This window comes from Nuphar pumila, chromosome 2 (genome assembly GCF_984573655.1).
Source record: "Nuphar pumila chromosome 2, dmNupPumi1.hap1.1, whole genome shotgun sequence".
Lineage (NCBI taxonomy): Eukaryota > Viridiplantae > Streptophyta > Magnoliopsida > Nymphaeales > Nymphaeaceae > Nuphar > Nuphar pumila.
Window position 1 is genome coordinate 119,005,540 of NC_143250.1, and position 19,052 is coordinate 119,024,591.

At 41.9% G+C, this 19,052-nt stretch overlaps 1 protein-coding gene across 1 annotated transcript in view; it reads left to right on the forward strand.

The window, feature by feature from the left end:
* Positions 1 to 577: 577 nt before the first annotated feature.
* LOC149846911 (kinesin-like protein KIN-7K, chloroplastic) overlaps positions 578 to 19,052 on the forward strand; it is a 99,049-nt gene continuing 80,574 nt past the window's right edge. The window contains exons 1-2 of the mRNA XM_089996655.1: positions 578 to 1,201; positions 1,307 to 1,404. Coding sequence (XP_089852781.1) covers positions 948 to 1,201; positions 1,307 to 1,404 — 352 coding nt within the window. The 5' untranslated portion in view covers positions 578 to 947. The remainder of the gene's footprint in view (positions 1,202 to 1,306; positions 1,405 to 19,052) is intronic.

Below are 19,052 nucleotides of genomic sequence, written 5' to 3' on the forward strand. Positions count from 1 at the left end.
CAAGCTCGGCTCATTTATGTGTACCGAGTTTTAGCCCTTGCTTAAGCTAGGCTCATTTATTTTTGCAGATAAGTTAAAGTTCAGTTTAAACAGGCATCGTGCTCATCGGGTCGGAACCTTGAATACGACCCAAAAAAATCAACAGCAGGAAACCCTTTTTTTTTTTTTTGGATAATCCGAGGAAAATCCTCATATCACAGATCCCACCTTGGCTGGCCTCCGGTTGGTAAAACCCTTAAGGTCCCTCGGGGAGTACACCCAGCTTCAACCTTGCGACAAGAGACGCGACCCATGGGTTTCGAAATTGTGCCTCTACCAGATGAGCGGAGCCCTTGTGGACGTCAACAGGGACTTCCAACAGCAAACTTTACAGAAAACGGAGCGTGCTGTGCTGCAGTGGACAGTGATGGCATCCGCATTTAATGTAGGGATAAAACGGTGTCTTATTCTTATGTGGGTTGTATGAGCCTGTGAGGGAATCATATTCATCTCCGACGGAAGAAAAGGAACTCCCCTACCCCACCCTTTCCCACTTTTTCACAGAGAAAGAAAAACAAAAAAAGTAGGCTTCCTTTTCCCGGGGGTGGGGGACCCGACTGCGAAAGGCCCGAGAGAGAGAGAGAGAGAGAGAGAGAGAGAGAGAGAGAGAGACGCCGGTGGCCATGCGTCTCTTCCACTCTTGAGTCTCTCTGACACATTGTGGAGTGGTAACCTTGCCCCTTTCCCTTCCTCATGATAATGATGTTGATGACCACCTAATCTTCAAGCTCACGCATTCTCTCTAACAACGATGACATCCTCCTCCTTTCTTTGGAGTTCGAGCTCAGCGACGACCAGAATGCGCGTTTAGGCGTTGAGGTTGTTATCAGCTTATTTCGCGGGGTGCGACTGGAGATTTGAGGGTTTGTCGTTTGGGGGTGGGGGTCGGAGGTTCTTTTTGAGCTGCGATGGCTACCAAATCGGCGTCCAAAACGAAGAGATCGTCTCATGCTCTGCCCAAGCCCGGCAGCTCTCCCACCTCTTCAATTCCTTCCTTCTCTCCTTCCGTCGATTCGGCGCCGCCCGCCCCCGTCGCGGCGTCGTTGTTGATCCAGAGCCCCAGCTCGCCCGGCGCGCAGAGCTTCTACTCGGTGAGTGTTCTCATGGACGGAGGGAGATCCAAGGAGAATGTTACTGTTACCGTTCGGTTTCGACCTCTCAGGTTGGACGCTGTCTTCTGCTTCTTTAACTTTCAGTGTTCGTGTTTTTTGCTTTTTGTGAGATTTGGTGCAAATGTGTGTTAATTGTTTGGTTTGGTGTTTTTTAGTCCGAAAGAAATTCGTCAAGGGGAGGAAGTGGCGTGGTATGCGGACGGAGATACGATTGTGAGAAGCGAGCACAACCCGTCGATTGCATACGCCTACGGTATGTTCTAGAATTTGTGAAGCTTGATTGAGCTTTTTCTTCGGTCAATGGATTCGGAAAATGGTCGAATTTGGTGTTCCCCATTGCGAATTCGGTCGGCCTTTGAAATATGCACTGTTGTGTGCATGATTGTTGTACGGTATCGGCGCTAGTCATGCATTACTTGGTGGTCACTCTTTGCATATTGGCACAAAGTAATCTGTTGCAATGGTGTGTTTGTTTCTATTGAGGTGGACGTTGTAGATTCACTTCAGGAGGGCGTTACTTAATAGGAGAGAGGGAAGTGAATGGTTTCTGAAGTGATACGCTCACCTGCCTGTCAAGATTACTGGAAACTGAATGACTTGATGCTTTAGTTTCTAATATATGATGGATTCTGCTTGTTTCCTTGCGACTTACATTGTAAAGTTGCGCTTAGAGTATGTTTCTGCCCGGTTTAGGTGAATCAATACCCCAAAGGGGCAGCCCGTATGCTTGAACTGTATTAACCTCGCAAAATTGTGAATGAATTAAATGCGTTGAGCTGTCTTTTGTTTATCCTCGTTCTAATTGATTCTTATGATTGCAATTCTTCTCCTTCTATTCTCTCTTGCTCTCTGATTACAAGCTTCTGCGACCGGCAAGCGAGCTGACGAGTAGGCTTGCTGCGGTAAGGAAGGGCCGTCACGTCGTACTGGCCTATTGAAAGAAATAGGCCCGTGACAAGTGGTATCAGAGCCCATTCTCGTGCTGGGGAAGACACTTCGGAGTCTGTGTCGACCAGTGTTGTGAGAGGCGTACGCCTCAGTACCTGAAGCGTACGCCTCAGTACCTGAAGCGTACGCCTCAGTACCTGAAGCGTACGCCTCAGTACCTGAAGCGTACGCCTCAGGTACTGAGGCGTACGCCTCAGAGGCGAAACTTAAGCAAAAAGTACCGAGGTGCTGTAGTGAGGCGTTTGAGTCTTGAAGCGCACGCTTCGCATGGGTGAAGCGTATGCCTCGCGTCGAAGCACGCTTCGCATCTAAGGCGTACATATCATGTTCACCAGCCAGAAGAGAACCTCGCCATCGATGATGTTGCTCTGAAGGTCGATGACTTGCAGCGAGCTTGCGACCCCGCCGACCGCATTGTTCTCTGGCGGAGCGATGCCGATGAGCTTGTTAAACCCAAAATGCAGGATTTTGAGCAGTGGCGGTGAGGAGCCGGAGGCGTTGAAGAAAAACGAGGACGGGAGCACGCCGGAGAGGTTGTTGTGCGAGAGAGAGAGAGCACCTGAAGGTTCAGAAGCCGGCCAATCCCTACCAGAATCTCGCCGCTAAGGTCGTTGTCCCGGACGCTGAGGTGGCGAAGAAGGGAGCAATTGGCAAGGGACATCAGAATGGTTCCTTGAAGTGGGTTTCCGTCAAGCCAGAGGTACTCCAGAGAAGCACTCTCTCCAAAACTCGTTGGAATCTCCCCGATCAGCCGGTTGAATGAAAGGTTGAGCAGATGCAGCACGCAGGCAGACACATTGGCCGGAATCTCTTTGGAGAGCGAGTTAGACGAGAGATCGAGGAACCGGAGGCTCGCCGGAAGGTCTCCAAAGGAGATTCTCCCTGTCAAGAGGTTTTGGGCGACATTGAGCATCTGCAACTCGGTGAGGTTGAAGATTTTTGACGGAAGCATCCCGGAGAGGGCATTGGATTGGAGGATTATGGCTCGGAGGATGGAGCATCAGCCGATAGAGGGGGGAATGGTGTCGTTGAGGAGGTTGGACCGGAGGCTGAGCTTCCGGAGGCCGGAGAGGAGGCCGAGTTGAGGGGAGAGGGGGTCCCTGTAGGCAGAGGCGAGGGAGGTGGAGCTCGGTGATGCAGCCAGAGATGCAGACGACGCACGATGCCTCCGCCAATCGCAGGGCACCAGCGAGGAGGAGGCATTCCAGTTGGAGAGCGCACCGAGGGGGTTCTGGAGGGTTCGAGGCTTACGCTTCAACGCCTCGAGGCTTACGCTTCAACGCCTCGAGGCTTACGCCTCATCGCATTTAACAACCTTGGTGTCGACAGACATGCCAACAGACTGCGATTTGTGAGCAAGACATCGTGGCGCCTTATCAAAATCTACGCAACACCAAAGGCAAGGCAGTTGCCGAAGCTGAGGAGATGAGTTTACCTCATGGCCAAGAAGAGATGGTTGCAACTGTCAACAAGCTAGTGGAAGATGTGACTTTGCACGAGGAAGCGATTTCACGCGCAGTTGAATCATTCGGTGGACTAAATGATATGGTGGCGATCCTGCAAAAGCAGGTGAACTTACAGATAGGGTTTTAAAACTCGCCGAGTCAACTCAGTGACTCGGCTCGGCTCAGCCCTCCAACGAGTCAACCCGACAAGGTAAACTTGTTTTGCGAAAACTCGGCCGGACTCGGGCGAGTTTTGGGCACTTTTTTCTTTTTTCATTTTTCAAAGGCTATAGGCAATCTTTTCATATGTAAGTGTTCATTTTTCAAAGAACAAGTAGCATAATAACAATAGGCTTACCAACTTAATATAAAATCACAAAATTAGTAAAAGTCTATCAAATTTCACATGTCCATCATTCATTTCTTTTGGTAGCTCCAGGTAAGGAATCAAACCCAGTACCCCTCAATGAACATAGAGTGAATCCACTAATCCAGCTAACATAACTGATCCCTCATGCAACCATCTCTGCAACACTGACTTTGTTTGCATATTGATACTGCATACCAGGTGGTTGAAACTTGAAACACAAGATGAAAGTCATCGTTATTCTTCTATATCCTCCATCAGATCCCACTTGAAGTGGCTCCTGTCAAAACTCCAAATCCTTCTCCTAAAGGGTTTGAGTTTATTTCTTTCATTAAAAGTTCACCATGCCACTACTTACAAAGAACTATATAAGTACATAGGTACATAGAGAAAATGTCCATAAGGAAACTTTGTTGCTGTGAGACCTACACAATAGTTGGCAGCCTGCCAGCCTGTTCAAAACCAACAACATAAAATGCCCACTTTTATCATTATAATATATATACATCACAACATTCTCATTATCCAAAGCTTATATGCATTTATGTGGAGATATATAAGGCATGGTCCAATCAACTCTACATTAGATCAAGATAAAGTTCAATGTTCCCAAAATTTTGTAAGGATTTTCTGAGGCCCTGCAACACAACAGCTATGTCCATATATTCAAGTTGTAAACCATGATCGAGCATGGCTATTAAAGTTCTTGAAGCTAGTAATTAAGTCATTCTTTATATATTGTCTTGAAAGACTTGGTTCTGCTTGTGTAGTTTCTTTAGTAAATGTGAGATTTGAATTAAGAGCAGTTTTACTTGATGTTATTTTACTTATTAATCAATTATTATACAAACCTTTATATGTTTAAATGACAATTTATATATTGTCTTTTTTTTAAAATCAAAAGTTAACAAAACCCGGTCCGAGTCACCGAGTTGACCCACCGAGTCATGAGTCAATAAAGAACGAGTCGAGTTCCGAGTCACGGGTTTTAAAACCTTGCTTACAGATGAGGCAGATCACTTCGTTGATGACAACAGTAGCTGACTTGCAGACTGAAGTATGGAGCTTCAGTTGAAAAACCACACATTGCAGCGGTTAGTGACCCCTAAATGACGGAAATGGTAAGAGGCCATCAAGGATTGATGTGCCAAGACCTGCAAAGTTCAATGGTTCTCAAGACAGCAAGGCCATTGAGAACTTTTTGTTCCAAGTAGAAGACTATACTTGGATATTCAAAATGTGACGCGTGAAGATCTCCGTATTAAGGCTGCAACAACGTTATTGGATGAGGATGCTATCACTTGGTGGAGGCGGAAGCGCAATGACATGGAAAGGGGTCAATGCGTGATAGACACCTTTGATGACTTCAAAATAGAGCTGCGCAATTACTTTATGCTAAGGAATGACAATGTCAGGCATACCGGATGGTTTGTGAGCTTAAACATATTGGTTCGTTACAAGACTATGGCAGAACGTTCCAGAAGCTTATGCTGGAGTTGCCTAACATGCCAGAAGAGGATAAGCTCAACTGGTTCATTGTAGGACTTCAGTCATGGGTACAGTCTGAAGTGGAAATGAGCAACCCCCGTATTTTAGAAGATGCATATGTGGCGACCGAGCGCTTAGTTGACACTCAGCGCAAGCCTTTCACTTCATCAACCAAAGTCGGGAAAAAGTCTGACCACGGAGGAAAGAAGGACGAGCGGTGCGACAACAAAGGTGAGGCGTCGACATGCCATCAATCCGACAAGAAACAGAACTACACAAAGCATGACAACAACAACAAATGTACAATTGTGATATGCTGGTTCTGTGGCGATAGGCATATTGCTAGACAATGCCCCAAGCATCTCGTAAAGGACAACAAACAAGCCAATGCAACACAAGAAGAATGCAGTGACACTGAGACCATGCAACCGCGGATGGGAGCCATGCGGTCGATCAACGCAGCTAAAAATTGTGCAGTTGAGAACAAGCAGGTTAGCAAAGAACTGATGTATCTCGAAGTCATTACGAATGAAAAGTTTACTTCAGCTACGGTAGACTTCGGAGCCACATACAACTTTGTCTCGTGGGAAGTGGCAGAGCGGTTGAGCTTGAAGCTCGGGTCAAAGTAGAGGACCATCAAAACGGTAAACTCTGAGGCCAAGCCCATCCTTGGTGAAGCAAGAGATGTGGCTATCCAAGTGGGGAGTTGGGCCGACAAAACCAACTTCTCTGTGGTGCCCCTGGACGATTTTAAGATGATTTTGGGTATAGAGTTTTTGCGGAGCCAGAATGTTATGATGCTGCCAAAGTTTAACACATTGACGATTATGGGGCCAAACCTATCCTACACAGTGCAGTGCCTTATACAGAAATGCAAGTCTTCAGTGTTATCGGCGATGCAGCTGAAAAAGGGTGTCAAGCATGGGGAGCAAACATTCTTAGTTGCTGTGCGTGCAAAAAAAGGAAAGGTATAAGTAGCAGTGCCGCCAACCCTAGCCCCACTGTTGGAAGAGTTTCGAGGGCTGATGCCTCCGGAATTGCCAAAGCGTCTTCCATCAAGACGTGAGGTCGACCATAAGATTGAGTTGACCCCTGGAGCGAAGCCTTCCATAATGGTTCTATACCGTATGAAGCCAGTTGAGTTGAAGGAGCTACACAGACAGTTAGACGAGATGTTGGACGCAAGCATCGTTCGTCCATCGAAAGCTCCATTTGGCGCCTCAGTTCTTTTTCAAATGAACATGATGGCTTCAAACAGTTATCTGTGGATTACCGTGCTTTGAACAAGGTCACAGTGAAGAACACGTACCTATTCCCACTGATAGCGGACTTGTTCGATCAACTAGGTAGTGCTCGTATCTTTTGCAAGTTAGATCTGCGACCGGGTTACTGGCAGGTGATGATTACTGAAGGTGATGAGCCAAAGACAACTTGCGTCACCCGCTATAGTGCTTACAAATTCTTAGTAATGCCATTCGGGTTGACAAATGCTTCAGCCATATTCACGACTTTAATGAACCAGATCTTCTACCCTTACTTAGACAAGTTCGTGGTAGTCTACCTGGATGATATCGTTATCTACGACAACAAGATGGAGGAACATGTCGAGCACTTGCGAACAGTGTTTCAGGTGCTGAAGGAGAATGACCTCTGTGTCAAACGAGAGAAGTGTCTCTTCGGGCAGGAGGAGATTAGCTTCCTTGGCCACGTTGTGGTGCGTGGTGCGCTGCGTATGAATGGGCAGAAGATAAGGGCCATCCAGGAATGAGTTTCGCCAAGCAAAGTGCCAGAATTGAGGTCATTCCTTGGTTTGACAAATTATTATCGGTGTTTCATCGAAGGTTATTCCCTCATTGTTGCGCCCCTCACAGATTTGTTAAAGAAGAATCGGGTATGACTCTGGACAGGAGCATGCAAAGATGCCTTTGATGGCTTGAAGAAAGCCTTATTGAGGGAGCCAATGTTGCGACTCCCTGATCACTCAAAACCCTTTGATGTCGACACAGATGCCTCAAACCTTGCTATTGGCGGAGTTATTATGCATGAAGGTCATCCGATTGCATATGAGAGTCGAAAGCTGAAGGATGCAGAGAGGCGTTACACGATGCATGAATGTGAGATGACCGCCATCGTGTATTACCTCATGACCTGGCGGCACTACCTTTTCGATGCCGAGTTTGTCGTCAAGACGGACAATGTGGCTACGAGCTATTTTCAGACACAGAAGAAGCTGACGCCTAAACATGCTCGGTGGCAGATCTTTTTGGCTGAGTTTGACTTTGCCTTGGAGTACAAGGTTGAAAAGACCAATGTTGTTGCGGATGCCTTGAGCCGCAGGGTTGAACTGGCAACTGCGCGCGCGAAGCCTTCTGAAGTGCATTTAGAGGGCACATTGTTGAGCTACATACGCGAAGGGACGCAGCAGGATCCGACAACACAACACTTTGTTTCTCTGGCGCAGGCAGGGAAGACTCAGCGATTTTGGCTACAGGATGACCTCCTCGTGACAAAAGGGGGACGCATCTTCTTGCCGCGGTGGGGAAGCCTTCACCGAAAACTGCTTAAGGAGTGTCATGATACACTATGGGTTGACCATCCTGATCAAGAGCGGACCTTAGCACTCATTGAGCGCGGCTACTATTGACCGCAGATGAGGGACGACGTTGAGGGGGTATGTGCGGACATGCCTCATCTGTCAGCAAGATAAGAGGACACACCAGAAGGCTGCCGGTCTACTTGAGCCTCTGCCAATTCCAGAACGTCCTTGGGATAGCATCTCCATGGACTTCATTATTTGTCTGCCAAAGGTAGAGGGCCTCAGTTTTATTTTGGTTGTGGTTGATCGTTTCTCAAAGTATGCCACCTTTATCCCAGCTTTTGAGTGCCCTGCAGAGAAGACTGCAGAGGTGTTCGTAAAGCATGTGATGAAGCACTGGGGCATACCAAAGAGCATTGTGAGTGATCGTGATACTCGCTTCACAGGCAAGTTCTGGCGTGAAATATTTTGACTACTTGGCTTTGATTTGCTGTTTTCAACAAGCTTCCATCCGCAGACAGATGGACAGACAGAGTGCATCAACGAGATACTTGAGCAATACCTTAGGCACTTTGTTAGTGCCAATTAGAAAATTGGGTGAAGCTCCTTGACGTGACACAATTTTGTTACAATCTGCAGAAGAGTGAGTCTTTATACCACAACCCGTTTGAGATAGCCAGGGGGCAACAACTACTGACCCCGCACACTCTTGCCGACAAGAAAAGGGAAGGCCATCCCTCGCCTATCAGTTTGTTCGCGACTGACACGAGTAGAATGAGTTGACAAAGGCATTCTTGCACAAGGCGGCAAAGAGAATGAAAAGTGGGCAGACAAGCTTCGTGGGCCCGTTGGGTACCAAGTGTTGGTAAAGTTATATCCAGGGCGCACAAGCATCTTTCGCGGACGGCACCGCAGACTACTCAGAAAGTATGAAGGACCCTTCACCATCACAAAGAAGGCGTATAAGCTGGAGTTGCCCTCAGACTTCAAGGTGCACCCGGTGTTCCACGTGTACAACCTCAAGCAGTTCCATCCAGATGATGGAGATCTAGAACGCGACGTGCTACAACGCGCTCTCATCATGCAGAGGGCTCTGGCAGCACAACGGGCCAAGAAACACCTCAGTAAGATCCTTCGTCACAAGTTCAACTACTTGGGCGAAGCGAAGAAATATCTAGTGCAGTAGGAGGAAACAACAGAACCAACGTGGGAGCATGCATTCTGAATGAACAACCGCTACTCGGCTGAAGTCAGAGCTTACCATGAAACAGATGGCGCCGATGATGGCGCATGATTTGAAGGGGGGAGCATGTTCTCTTGCGACTTGCATTGTAAAATTGCGCTTAGAGTCTGTTTTGCTTTTGTTGAGTCTGATGTAAGTTGCCCGGTTCAGGTGAATCAATACCCCGAAGGAGCAGCCCGTATGCTTGAACTGTAATATCCTGTAGGCAAAATTGTGAATGAATTAAATGCGTTGAGCTTTCTTTTGTTCACCCTCGTTGTGATTGTTTCTTGGGATTGCAATTCTTCTCCCTCTATTCTCTCTTGCTCTCTTGCACTCTAATTACAAGCTTCCGCGACTGGCAAGCGAACTGACAAGTAGGCTTGCGGCGGTAAGGAAGGACCGTCGCGTCGCACTGGCCTATTGAAGGAAATAGGCTCGTGACACTCCGTTCTCCGGTTTTAAATAGACATTGTGAGGAAAACACAGGCAATTGAACTAGTATCAATAGAAATGAATTTGTACATGGGAGTAGTACATGACAGTTGGCAATGCATTTACAATATAATATGCTTATTACAATGCTGACATCTCTCTCTTATATATATGAGAGAGAGAGAGAGAGAGAGAGAGAGAGAGAGAGAGAGAGAGAGAGAGAGAGAGAGAGAGAGAGAGGAAAAATATATGGTGGTTCTGTACCATGATACCTTATGGTGGTACACACTTTTGTTTGTATGAATCTAGCCACCTAATGGTAAATCTAAGTGTATAGATGCGTTTAGCATGGTTTATTTAATGTATTAGGAGGTTTTATCATATCTGATACACCATAAGATTCATTTTTGAGATGGTGAAAAATCAACAACTCACAATTCACGAAAAAAGTCTGGTTTAGAAGTGGTATAAAAAATCATACATGAGTCAACTTTAACACATGAAAATAGTAAATAGAACATGCTAAACATCACTCAAATGTCAGATTTTGCTTTTGGAGCTTAGATCTATATAAATCAAGTGTGTACCACTACCACCTTAAGTTATGGTGGTACAGGACCATCATGGAAGCACTTATTTTCCCCCAATCATTAGCAAAGACATATTTCAAGCTGAAAATTAAGAACCTCTCTACCTGTATCTCCCCTTGATTAGGACTAGGAGAAACATAAATGCCCTGCTTAATCTTTACATCGCATTGCATCACATGTTTGCAACAAGTTCCTCTTTATTGTGGCTGATAAGAAGCTCTTTGCCTATTACCATAAATGCCTCTACCCTGCTTATCTTTTGAAAACCTATTAAGATTTTTTTTCCTCCTTTCATTGAAAACAAGATTTTATCCTCTTTTCCAAGGGGAAGCATCCATATCACTCATTGGATTCATAATTGCTTCTTGATTCACGAACAAAATTTTCAATTCAAGCAAGGTTAGGTGTTGAATATCTTGAGACCAACGGGCTAAATTGGCCAACGAAAGCAGTATACTCGTTAATACCATGAATAGCAAGTGACACTTCTTGTTTTCATGATAATTGGAATTTTCATCCTCTGAAGCCAATTCATTAAACAACTTCTTAGCATTTTTGAAAATATTTGGAAACTAAATCTGGCATTGCCTCATGGTGGTGAACTCATTTTCTATAAGTTGTAGCATTGCCTCATTTTTATTAGAACACAAATTTGCAAGAATATTGCTTGCTTCTTTAGGAACCATTTTATATTCTGGAATTCCTTTGTGATGCTTGTGTGAAAGTATCTCCAACAAGATACTAATATCAAGACCTTAATATTCTTGATATTGAACCCACCACGAAAGCACAATAAGAACACTTTAGAACACTTGTGCACAAAAAGCACAACCCACAAATAACTCACAAATGCACAAAGGCATAAAAAAATAATGGAATCAATTTATTGAGAACTTGGGCTTTGACTCAAAGCCATGAGCAAATACAAAGGGGAGAACCCCTATTTATAACACCACAAGAGGGGCCTTGGAGGGGCTCCACCCATAGTCGTTGGAGCCCCTCCAACGGTCACAAATGTGACCGTTGGAGAGGGCCCAACGTCTATGTTGGTGGGCCCCCCAAGGTACCTTTTTGGTACACATACAAAAAGAAATGAAACAAACAAAAATAAAAAAATAAAAATAATTACAATCACATCCATAAAGTGAATGTGCGCAAAAATAGAGGAAAAGACTAAACTACCCTTATGACTACACAAATAGAAATATATATTTTATATATATATTTGAGTAGATACATATACATATATATTAATATATGTATATGTATTACCATATATATATAAAATATATATATTACATTATATGATTATGTACATAATTTAACACCCCCCCTCAAACTTAGGGCAGGATGACCGAGAGTTTGCTAAGAAGGAAGTTGAAGCGCGGAGCACACAAGGCTTTAGTGAAGAAGTCTGCCAACTGATACTCGGACGTGACATATGGAAGGTCAATGATTCCTTGGAGATACGCCTCCCGAACATAGTGACAATCCATCTCTATATGTTTGGTCCGCTCATGAAAAGTGTGATTTTTAGCAATATAAATCGCACTTTTGTTGTCACAGCAAAGCTTGGTAGGCCCTTCAATTTTGATTCCCATATCTTCCAGCAACTGATGAATCCAAACAATTTCCATGGTAGTAGTCGCCATGGCACGATATTCAGCTTCAGTTGATGATAGAGATACCTTTTGCTGCTTCTTGCATCTCCATGAGATCAATGAGTCTCCTAAGAATACACAAAAACCAGTGGTGGAGTGACGGTTATTTGGGTCACCTCCCCAATCAGAGTCAGTATAAGCAATTAATTTTAACTCAGAAAAGGAAGACAGAAAAACTCCCTTATTAATAGTGTGCTTTAGGTATCTCACGACACGCAAGATAGCACCCATGTGAACAGAAGTTGGTGCATGCTGAAATTGACTTGCCGTATGCACCGCATGTGATATATCTGGTCTGGTGATACTTAGATACATCAACGAACCTACTAGTTGCCTGTAGGGAGTAGGATCAGAGAGAGGAACACCATCATCAATCTTCATTTTTGCTCCTACTATAGCAGGAGTTTCACAAACTTTATCATCTGTAATACCTGACCTGTCAATAATCTCAGATGCAAGCTTAGTTTGAGACAAAAAATACCCTCTATGAGAGTATGCAACCTCAATACCCAAAAAATAAGTTAAGAAACCCAAGTCAGACATTTCAAACTTATCCTTTAACATGGACTTTATGCTTTTAATCCTTTTAGAATCACTCCCAGTAATAAGCATGTCATCCACATATAGCAACAGAATAACAATTCCTGCATTAGACTTTCTAACAAACAAAGCAGTATCAGTAAAGCATGATAAAAAACCATTATCTAACATCACAGAGTTAAACCTATCATACCAAGCTTTGGGAGCTTGTTTTAAACCATACAGTGCTTTCCGAAGACGAAGCACCTTCCCTTTAGGATACTCCATTCCAGGAGGAGCATCCATATATACTTCTTCGTTTAGATCTCCGTTTAAAAACGCATTCTTAACATCCATCTGATAGATGTTCCATTTATTTATTAAAGCAACGGTTATAAGACATCGGACGGTGACCATCCGAGCAACGGGGGCAAAAGTCTCCTCATAATCAATCCCATATTTTTGACCATATCCTTTTGCAACTAAGCGGGCCTTATATCTCTCAAGAGACCCATCACTCTTAGTTTTGACTTTAAACACCCATCTACACCCTATTGCTTTCTTATCTTTAGGAAGGTCTTGAAACTCCCAGGTTTTTGCTTTTTTTAGGGCTTCAAGTTCATTATTCATAGCAACTATCCATTCTGGGTATTTTCGTGCTTCCTCAAAATCCCTAGGTTCTATGTACGAGTGAATGGCGCTTAGACAGACTCTATATTTTGGTGAAAAAGACTCATATGAGATGAACCTAGAAGGGGGTTTTCTTGATCTTTCGGTCCTACGAAGATTTCCTTCACTTGAAGGGGTAGACTCACTATCATATCTTTCGAGGGCACTTCTAAAAGTACTCCTATCTCTATGAGAGTAGGTTATAGGATCTCTATGTGGTTCTTCATTAATGGGTTGATCAGTATGAGTTTCATCATTTTGATTTGTTTCATCATCGCTAGTATCATCATCTTCAGTTAATAAATCAAACAGAAAAGAATAATCTATATTCACATCATTAGTTTCAAGTTTTTCGAAACCACTAACATTTTCCAAGAAGCTTACATTTCTGGAAACATAAAGTTTATCACTCTTAACATCATAACAGCAAAACCTTTATGAGTTTCAGAGTAACCAAGAAAGGCATAAGGAATGGCCTTAGGGGAGAGTTTGTCATTTTTATCAGTAAGGACAAAACATTTACATCCAAAAACCCTTAACCTGCTATAATCAGGTTCTTTTTCGTATAATTTTTCAAACGGGGAAATCTTGTTCAAGTTTTTAGATGGAAGTTTATTTATGAGATAGACAGAAGTAAGAGCGGCCTCCGCCCAAAGTTTTTTCGGTATATTTTGAGAAATGGGCAAAGTTCGTGTGGTTTCAATAATATGCCTATGTTTCCGTTCAGCCAACCCATTTTGTTGGGGGGTTTTGGGACAAGACTTTTGATGAAGAATTCCATAGTTTTCAAGATAGCTTTTAAATTCATTGAAAAGGTATTCGCCACCCGAATCGGTTCTAAAAATTTTAAAATTTCCATTGAATTGATTTAAAACCATCATATGAAATGTTTTAAAGGTTGAAAAAACTTCATATTTATGTTTAAGAAAATATATCCAACTAAACCTAGTGAAATCATCCACAAAGATAACATAGTAAGAAAAGCCTCCCTTGGATATCACCGGAGCTGGACCCCATACATCGAAGTGAACGATTTCAAAAGGTTTTGTTGTAAACATGGATCTTTGAGGAAAAGGAAGACTTCTCATTTTTCCAAGAATACATTCATTACAAACAAAATTTTCATTACAAAGATGCTTAATAAAAGGCAAATAAGAGATTTTAACAATGTTGGGATGACCCAATCTCTTATGCCATACATGAATATCTTTGTTTTGAGCAACATTACAAAATTGATTCTTGGAAATTTTAAGAAAATCAACATAGTAGAGGTCTCCTCTCCTAGAGCCTTCCCCAATCAATTTCCCGGACTGGCGATCCTGTATCCAACATTTATTAGAAGAGAACTTTATATCGCAACCATAGTCCGAGAGTTGAGAAACGGAAAGTAAATTTAAGTTTAGTTTTGGAATAAGACGAATTTTTGGGATAAAAAAGTCTTGTTTTTCAAAATTGCCCATTCCTTTAATTTCAAGGGGGGTTCCATCCGCGGTTGAGACAAAAGATGGAAGGCGATTTTCAGAATAATTAGAAAGAAAACAATGACTTGGAGTCATATGAAACGAAGCACCAAAATCAAGTAGCCAAGATGTCTTACCAAGAGAGGAAGAAGATGACATGGCGGCTCCAGAAGTGCCTCCTTTGAGAAGAGGTTGAAGAGCATCCATAATTTGATGAAGCGAAAGAGGTTCATTTGATGTTGAAGGCCGTTCCTCCGATTGGGATGCTAAAGCCGCGGCGAGAAATTTCTTCCATTTGGGACAATTGGGTTTGATATGTCCCGGTTCTTTACAAAAATGGCAAGTTAATTTGCTATAATCTCTCTTGCCATATCGATCATTTTGCCCTTGATTTTTGAAATGGGGCGGTTTGTAGGTCTTCAAATTATTACCGGGTCTTGACACGGCATTGACCACTTCATAGTCATTTTGAGAAGGTGTAGCAAGAATGCTTGGGTTATTTTTACTAATCCCCATACGTGTTTCCTCACCACTTAGCTTGGTGATGACATCTTCAATAGATGGGGAGGTAAAAGCCGATAGAAGGGAGGACCGAATTTGCTCAAATTCGGGTTTAAGACCATTTAAGAAGTTGAAGAAACGATCTTTCTCAAGTTGTTTGTGCCTTAACTCAATAGCTTCTCCGCTCCATTTTGGTTCGAGCATGGCAAGCTCGTCCCAAATAGATGATAATTCGGCAAAATATTCCCGAATAGATAAATCATTTTGTTGAAGAGTCAAGGCTTTCTTTTAGAGGTAGTATTTGTGAGACAAGTCCCTTGACGTATACATTTTTTCAAGGTATAACCAAGCTTCAGAGGCCCTTTTAAATTTGATGATGTTGGCATTGATCTTGGTTTCTACGGACGAAAAAATCCAAGACAATATTTTGAAGTTCTTCATTTCCCACTCATCATGCCTTTTGGAATATTCTTCTAAGGCCTTTTGTCTATCTTCTCCTTCAAGAATTTTGATTTCCCCTTTCTCTATAATAGAAAGCTTGGGTTCGGGTTCCGATATGGAACCTTGAACATAACCCCAAAGACCTTTCCCTTTGATATGGGCTTCCATGTTGCCGGCCCAAACATGGTAGTTTGAACCACTAAGTTTAAAACCAAGGGAGAATTGGGAGTCTTTTTCACCCATTATAGAGAGGAGAAGATGAAAAATAAAGCGTACCTTAACGGATTTTCAACCTTTTCTTGACAAAAGTTGCTTCTAAAATATTGCCCGGAGCAAATGCTTTACTCAAAAACTTCACTAGCTTGAGGGCACGATTTTCGAGATGCTTCACAAGAGGCGAGATACACGATCTTCTTTCTTCCAACGAGGCTCTGATACCATGTGAAAGTATCTCCAACAAGATACTAATATCAAGACCTTAATATTCTTAATATTGAACCCACCACGAAAGCACAATAAGAACACTTTAGAACACTTGTGCACAAAAAGCACAACCCACAAATAACTCACAAATGCACAAAGGCATAAAAAAATAATGGAATCAATTTATTGAGAACTTGGGCTTTGACTCAAAGCCATGAGCAAATACAAAGGGGAGAACCCCTATTTATAACACCACAAGAGGGGCCTTGGAGGGGCTCCACCCATAGTCGTTGGAGCCCCTCCAACGGTGACAAATGTGACCGTTGGAGAGGGCCCAACGTCTATGTTGGTGGGCCCCCCAAGGTACCTTTTTGGTACACATACAAAAAGAAATGAAAAAAAACAAAAAGAAAAAAATAAAAATAATTACAATCACATCCATAAAGTGAATGTGCGCAAAAATAAAGGAAAAGACTAAACTACCCTTATGACTAAACAAATAGAAATATATATTTTATATATATATTTGAGTAGATACATATACATATATATTAATATATGTATATGTATTACCATATATATATAAAATATATATATTACATTATTTGATTATGTACATAATTTAACAGCTTGGATCACAAACATAGCTTTCCCTTGATTCTCCACATTCTTTTCACCTTAGCATCTTTTCCAGTATTGGGTAGTTGCATGGTATCTGATCCACAGCCTCATACGAATCTTGACCAATCAAAATAGATTCAATACAAGATTTCTAATAAAATTAGCTTTCCCACTGAGCATTTTGATTCCAAGATTCATGTCATTCAGGGTGCTTGCTGCAATTACAACACAAAATACCTCGTGTTTCTTCACAATTCAAAGCCTTGAAGCAATAACACAATAGTTGAATGTTCAAGCTAAAGATGCTGATTGTTCAAAATTCAATTATTATGATTGCTTACTGATTTTAGCAGCTCTTCAGATTACAATTTGGAGAGGAGGGAGATTAGGATCCCTAAGAAGTTTGTTCTGTGTGTGTCTTGGTTTTCCTTAGTCTCTGGCCGTTGGAAGTGATAATGGGCCAAATGCAGCTAAGATTGATAGGAAGTTACATTCGTCAAGGATTGTATCAGATGATTGACAAGAGTCTTGAATTCTCTTAAATTTGGACAAGCCTAGTCTCTCAATCAATTACTGATCGTTTTGATAATTTTATCCACATATAGTGAGTGTTTTGTGGTCCATTAAGAGAATAGGTAGGGCTGTCCATGGCAGAGTTACCGGAAGCTTCTTAGATAGGTGGGAAGCTCACTTCCTGGAAACTCGCTTCGGAAGCGCGATACTCCTCGCTTTCGAAACTTGATGAGAACCTCGATTCCCCCACACTTCTCCTATGTTTTTTACACGCTTCATCTATTATTCTTACATGTTTTCTCTCACTCTTCTCACTCACTTCCATGTGCTTTCTCTAAATTGGTAGTCATAATTTTTAGATTTTGTTAAAAATTTAATTCTTACACTAAAAATTCATGAAATTTTATTTTAGTTTTTATTTGTGTTTCATTTTGATTCTCATTCAATTCTTATATTTCTTTTTTTATTCCTCGCTTCCCGCTTCATATACATTTTAAAATGCATCGCTTTCGCTTCCTAGTCTGGCAACCTTGGTCCATGGGCTTGCCTGGCTTGGCCTGTAATATATATATATATATATATATATATATATATATGACCTTGTAGATGTGTCTAGCATAGTCAATTTGTTAGTCAATTTGTTAGAGATCAATCCTTGGATCATGTTTTTTTGATAAAAGAATACTTTTTTTCAAGTCTTGAAAAATTGGTGCACTCATGGCTGTTGATTTTGAATCACCAAAAAAACCTACACTCTCTAGATTTCGGTGATTCAAAAGTCGATGCCCACCAAATAGACCTTGTAGACCATATATGTAATGTTAGATTCACTTAAAAAACACGAGCAATAAGTGTGTGTGGAAAACAGCCCGTCCTTACAGACAATGAACACATGCATACACAAGCTGTCGAAAGTGCAAAATTTAACATTAATGACAAATACACTAAAAAAACTAAAAACCTATAAGAATTTGTACAAATATAATATTACAAACATTCAAAATGACATTTTGAAATGAATATTTTTTAATCCCTAATAAGCAACTTCCTACTAATAACCATAGAAATATGTTAGGCCCAACAAAATTCTGGCAGCACCAAACAAAAAATTGACATGATCCAATGTTTCACCCTTAAGGGGTTGTTTGATCCCCCCGTCCCCACGCGATTTCGGATGCTAATTTGCACTGGGAACGTGGGGATGTAACAAACCTTGGATGCGGCGGACGCGCTCCTTATTTTACTGTAAATTTTACTCCACCCCCTCCCCTTTGTTATGGTTAGACTGGGGATGCCAGAGACATTATTTAAAAAAAACCAGGGGAGGGGTCCCCGACTATGTCACATGGGTGCGGGTGCGGGGGTGCGGCAAGGCAAAAATGTAAAAAACTATATATATATATATATACTATATATATATATATAATTTTAAAGTTTTAACAGTTAACATTGTCATAATATCATTCATCATGCATGCGATATATCAACCTAAATATCAATCAAATAAGTAAAGCAATTACATAAATTAGCCTAAATATCAATCAAATAAGTAAAGCAGAAAATAATTAAATTACATACCAAAAATATATCCTACAATGTATATGACGATGAAGTAATGGATCTTAATAATTTTCTTCTTCTTCATCAAATGCATCATTAAAAGGAATACTGCGCTCAGCTAAATCCATGTTTGTCATGTTGAAATCATGCGCTTCCTCGAAGTCACACTCTTCTGGGTTTACATCCCAAAATTTGGATGTTCCTTGTCTGCGTTACAAACCCAATTTGAAAATGTTAAATACAATACAAGTATATTTAAATGAAAAACTAAGAAATAATCAAATAACTAAGAGAGCAAATTAGTACCTGTATTCATCATTGGTTCGCGAAAGTAATCGAAGATTTGAATGAACATATACTAAATCCTTTGCACGCTTGCTGTTGAGTTTGTTTATCTTCATGTTGTGGATTTGAGAATATGTGCTTCAATTTCTCTCACAACAAGATGAACTAGCAGGCTGCAATAGCAATCTTAATGCAAGACGTTGGAGAAGAGATGTTT